Source organism: Nanorana parkeri, unplaced genomic scaffold (assembly GCF_000935625.1).
Source record: "Nanorana parkeri isolate BGI_ZX_2015 unplaced genomic scaffold, ASM93562v1 scaffold13, whole genome shotgun sequence".
NCBI lineage: Eukaryota > Metazoa > Chordata > Amphibia > Anura > Dicroglossidae > Nanorana > Nanorana parkeri.
This window is the reverse complement of record NW_017306281.1, coordinates 2,221,000-2,226,441: the sequence shown is the minus strand read 5'-3', so window position 1 is coordinate 2,226,441 and position 5,442 is coordinate 2,221,000. Positions and strand designations below refer to the sequence as shown.

Genomic DNA, 5,442 nt, shown 5'->3' with positions numbered 1-5,442 from the left:
ATATATATATATTGCATACTCCAACAGCAAGATCTCCCTGCCATAATTACCAACTATTCCTATCCTTCTGGGTGTTTTGAGTGTTCTCTCCCATGTTTGTGCTCCAACTACAGAATTTCTGCTGTGTTCTCAATAATTCATCAGAACAGGTGGTTTAACGCTCTAATATCTACCAGAAGCTGAATTACCATCTATTAGTGTAATGTCCGCTTAAATGACTGCCAATTTGATTTGAATCAATGCCATGAAAACAGAGATGAACACAGAGACAAACATTACAGGATAATTCAGTTTTCAGAGATAATTAATTATGAATATTCTCCATCCTTATACAAAACATTTGAGATGACAGGTACATAACAGTTAATGGTACTGAAGATATAGACTTTTCATGGGCCAGGAAGTCCTATTTGCTGTTTTGTACACCTAGATGCATGTATAACAGGTACTTAGCTCTACATACCTTTAACACTTGTGCCCTTGGCCGGGTAGGATATGAGAAGGTGATGTTTCGGAACTCCACTTTACCTTCCAAATGCTCAGGGGCCAGGGTGCCGTTATTGACCATCTTTGGTTTGCGGTCTATGAATTCAAACACCTTTTCTGCAGCACCAACACCTTGCATTAGCCCTCCATATACTGATCCAATGGACTAAAATCCAAATATACAAAAAACACAAAAATTTTGTATCAGTCTGTGAAAAAGTACTGATTTGTAATCCAGTAGTCCGGCCAATATTGCAAAATTAATGCCCAACTCGGCCAAAACAATTTTTAGTGTTGAACAGAGTGGTGAAACGTTGCACCCTATTTCAACTTTTTACTGTTGTTGGGTTCTTGTTTAGGAGATTCCTCCTCACTTGTCTATTTAATAGGTATCACACAGAACGGGATTTGAGGGAAAAGATTTTAACGGGGATACGGGAAAAAGCAAAAACTCATTTTCTAGAGAGATTTCTTTTTATTTACTGTCCAGGTGACAGATAGGAAGTGCGGGAAAATCCCCTTAGTGGAGATACAAACAATTTTTAAACATGGCAGGTGTTCTGCATCCAGGGCCACTCATCTGTCTCTAAAGGTGCCCATACACCTTACGACCATCGCAAGACTTTTGTCTTGCGATGGTCGTAAGCTTATTGAAAGCTTGTACGATCTGCCTACCTTGGACGGGCAGATCGTACTTGCGATCATCGAAAGCCCGCCCCGCTGAGGGGCGGGCTTCCAATGACCGCAATGCAGAACGGGCAGTGTGCGCGTGCGCACACCGGCCCGTTCCACAGCTATCGAACGAGCAGGCTAGAGACCCGCCGACAATCATACGATTCTCAGCGGGTTTTCGAGCATGCTGGTTAGACAAAAGACGTGCGACCGTACAGTAGAAACGGTCGCACGCCTTCCACACACTGCACGATTCTCGTACGATCGCGGGATTTCCCGCGATTCTCGTACGAGAATCGTGCAGTGTATGGGCACCTTAAGGCATGCAACTGCCCAGAAGTATGGTTACATGTGAAGAGTCATGTCATCGCACCTGTCGGCCTGCCATTGATTTGTGCAGCTGATCGCAAGCATCTGTGCAACTTCGTCACAGAATTACGCTGACTGGCAGCTTGCAGCCCAAATCAAAATGAGGCAGCAGTGTAAAAAGTTGGTAAAACAAGCATCCCACTTTACTGGGCATAACTGAACAAGCACATTAGTTAGAAAACCTGCCATGATCGCAATAATGAAAATTATAATTGCCTAGCTTTTTCAGAAGTGGAGATATGGAGGGTGGTGACTCACTACGAGGGTGAGTCAAAAATTATCTGCGCTCCGGTTATATAAAAGCTTTCGTTGGCTTATCAGCACAGTGCAGGTGTGAACACGTTACATCAGTTCATTTGTAACTGTGCTGCGAAAAAAAATGGATGCCTCATTTTTGATTTGCATGAAATAAGAGCAGCGTGCATTGATTTGTTTTTGGTGGTCTGAGGGTGTGCCTGGTGCCGTTATTTATCGAAGACTTTGTGCACAGTATGGAGAAAGTGTTTTGTCGTGAAGAAGTGTGTATGAATGGATAAAGAAGTTCATGGAAGGTCGCACAAGTGTTAGCCATCGAGAAGGAACCAGACGCCCGTCCATATCCATGGCTGAAGACAACATTGAGCGTACACATGAAATGTGTTAAAGCATCCTCCCTATAGTCCTGATTTTGCTCCATCAGACTTTCACCAGTTTGGTCCCCTGAAAGCAGCCCTACAAGGACGTAGATTCACCTCTGATGAAGAAGTGAAGACAGTGGCGCATTCATTGCTCGTAGCTCAGCCTAAAACATATTTTAATGAGGGAATACAAAAGCTTGTTGACAGATGGACAAAGTGTATTGAAAAGCAAGGAGATTATGTCGAAAAATGATGTATTTGTTTTTTCTAAATAAATTCTACAGCCAGAGTGCGGATAGTTTTTGACTCTCGTATTAGGAAGATCGTATTAGAATTACTGCAAACATATCGATTATGTTACAACTGATGAACTATTCTTACCTCCATGCAGTCACCTAGAAGAAATTCATAGATGACAAAGGAAATCAAATTACCACTGGTCATTTGCCCTGATATTACGAGGTGTCCACCATAGTAAAGTATGCTAATTTGTAGTGCCACTTCTGTAAACTAAGAAAGAAAGACATAGTTTCAGATTAAAACAATAATATATCCTTATGTGGAACCACAGTGTTATAACAACTGTGTAGTAGATCATGCCAAATAAAGTACAAGTATGTGAACTTACAGTATGCAAAGAGGAAATACTCTATAGGTATGCAAGGTACATATAATCCTTTATGCACCTTTATTCAGTCAAGCTGCTAAATCGAAACTTTGCTTTTACTGTTAGATAGATTTAGGATGTATGACAGCCCTCATCCAGTTTTCATTACTCCTGCTGGGGAGATGTATCCTCTTTTTGTGTGTGCTGGTGATCCTTATCAGCAGGACAGAAAGGGATTTCCAGCCCACAATTTTACAGCTGTCATGTGCACAAGAGGTGAGGAGAAATCTGTTACAGCTTTGTAAGAGGAAAACAACTGACAGCGGTTTTAACCATTATCTACTCTATCTGGAAAAAAAGTTTGCCTTTAGATACACATGAACTCTGGGAAAAAAATGACATTTCCTTGCAGTGGGGCTGCCCCTGCACTGCAAAGGTTAAATGTTTGTTAGGTCTAGGGTACCTGGGGAAAAGACTTTTACTTACCTGATCCCCGTTCCCAAAGGCTCTATTTAGGGTGCAAGATCAGCACCTGCAGCCTATTCCCACCCACAGCCCAAAGCTCTGCATTATACCTGAGGATGCCAAGAGACAATCCACAAGACAAAGTGTAGGGAAGCCGAGATGAGCACCAACTGCACAGGGAGCAGAAATGAGGTAAGTAAAACTGCTTTTCCTGATACCTTAGACTAGACCATATCCGGCCCTTTGTCTTTCTCTGCCCGGCCCGCAGTCTGGACATGGAACGATCGCTGACCTGCGCTCAGTTATTCCTGGCTGACAGTGTCCAGCCTCCAGGGCCGTTGCATCCACTGCAAGCCATAGCCCAGTGCAGATAGGTGATTTATTCGTGTCTGGACTTCGTTCCTCTTCAGTCGTTGGTTGCTAGGACCACTGGGCTGTCCAAGCAACCAGCATCGTCAGGGGTCCTCCTCCTCTGCAGTCATTGGTTGCTAGGACTGCTGGGTGATCCTAATAACCAGTGACAAATGTCTTCCTGCCCCTGGCATTACAGGAGGACTTCCATTATTCTGGGGTGTCCTTCCTCTCCTGCAGTTCCTGGTGGTGTCCGTCTTCTGCTGCAGGCTCCGCCTCCCTGCTCCTGGCTGTGGTCCATCAAGAAAAAAAACCAAGCAGATATGTGTCACGTACTAGGTGAGGACAATATGGCTTCACTCAGGCCCAGTTCACACCTATGCCGTGCAATAAACACGGTATAACACAAGGAACCTACCAGTATGGCAGGTGCATTGTGTTGCATGCACTACTTTTTTCAAACGCAACACACTGTATTGAGGCAAGGAGGTCCATTTGGGGTGCCACTCAAATGAATGGAATTGTAACACACCAGCCGCACTGTAATGCACGGTAGGTTTAGCCCTCCACAACAGTCCCAGTTTCTCACGTGGCCCCTTGAGAAAATTATTTGCCCACCCCTGCCCTAGACCTAAATGGCTATTAAACCTTTGCAGGGCTGGGGCAGCCCCACTACAAAGGAGGGGGTTCCCTGTTAATAGGCTTTAATGTCTTTGATCTAGAAAACACTCTCTGCAAGGTACAAAAAAGTGCAAATGTGAAAATATGTTGCAAACATGAGTTAAATGTGAATTACTTTTAAAATAATACATTTTTTTTACGAGCAACATTTGCCCAATAAGTGTTTCAAACAAAGCAAATCTATATTCTAGTATACAAAGCCAGTACAGGTAACAGAAGAGTTCCACTTACTCCAGTAGACCATATATAGTAAGTATAGGCAAACGCTTCTTTTTTGTACAGGGAGTAGAGTCGCTGTAGCTTATCACTATACACATTGGCCTCCGTCTCCTCATTAGCAAAACTCCGGACAGTTTTCATTGCAGAAATAGTTTCCTCTGCAGTGCTGTTGGCCTTTGCTAATGCAGTCTGCACCTCTTTGGCAAGTTTCTATGAGAAGGACAACAGTAGAAAAATAAACTGGCTGCGTCTGGGATATTTCACAATCTGGAACAGAAGTCATTCCAGAAAGATGTATATTAACATTTGCCAAATACTGTGGGCCATCTACACCTCAGCCAGAATGTGATCTAGGGGCCCCTACACCACAAAGAGAATAACACTGGAAACATCACTCTACAATGTAAATACACCACCGTAAAGGACAGTTCTAGTGTCTGGAGAAAGAATTACATTTTAGAGCATTGACAGGGTTATTTACTAAAGGGTGAAGAGTTGAGAGAAGCCAGGAGAAGTGAACAATCTAGGCCAGGGGTGCCCATTCGGTTGATCGTGATCTACCAGTAGCTCACAAAGCTGATGCTGGTAGATCATGAAGGGTGTGAATGGTGGCCCCTTTATTCCATTTTGGTATATTTATTTAGCTGTGCACACATGATTACCTATTAGCCTGAGTCTGCTGAGCCAAGCTTCCTGACACATTTCTGGTGGATACTGGTGGTTGAAGTGCTATGTATTACATCAAAGAATATTACTTTAAACAGCATAGTGCACTACACTGTTTGCAAGATACAGCAATGTGAGCCAGGAGAGAGGGAAGGGAGAGACAGACAGGAGAGAGAGGAAAGACAGCCAGGGGAGACAGACAGGAGAGAGAGAGAGTGAGGAAAGACAGGAAAGAGAGGAGAGGCAGCCAGGAGAGAGTGAGGAAAGACAGGAAAGAGAGGAGAGGCAGCCAGGAGAGAGAGAGATAAC

General features: G+C 43.7%; 1 protein-coding gene across 1 annotated transcript in view; it reads right to left on the bottom strand.

Annotated features, from left to right (window-relative positions):
* The window catches only part of ABCB9 (ATP binding cassette subfamily B member 9), a 40,612-nt gene that overhangs the window by 7,371 nt on the left and 27,799 nt on the right, over positions 1-5,442 (bottom strand). The window contains exons 6-8 of the mRNA XM_018557576.1: positions 4,480-4,677; positions 2,526-2,654; positions 464-652 (exon numbers count right to left, since the gene is read on the bottom strand). Of these exons, the coding sequence (XP_018413078.1) occupies positions 464-652; positions 2,526-2,654; positions 4,480-4,677 (516 nt within the window). The remainder of the gene's footprint in view (positions 1-463; positions 653-2,525; positions 2,655-4,479; positions 4,678-5,442) is intronic.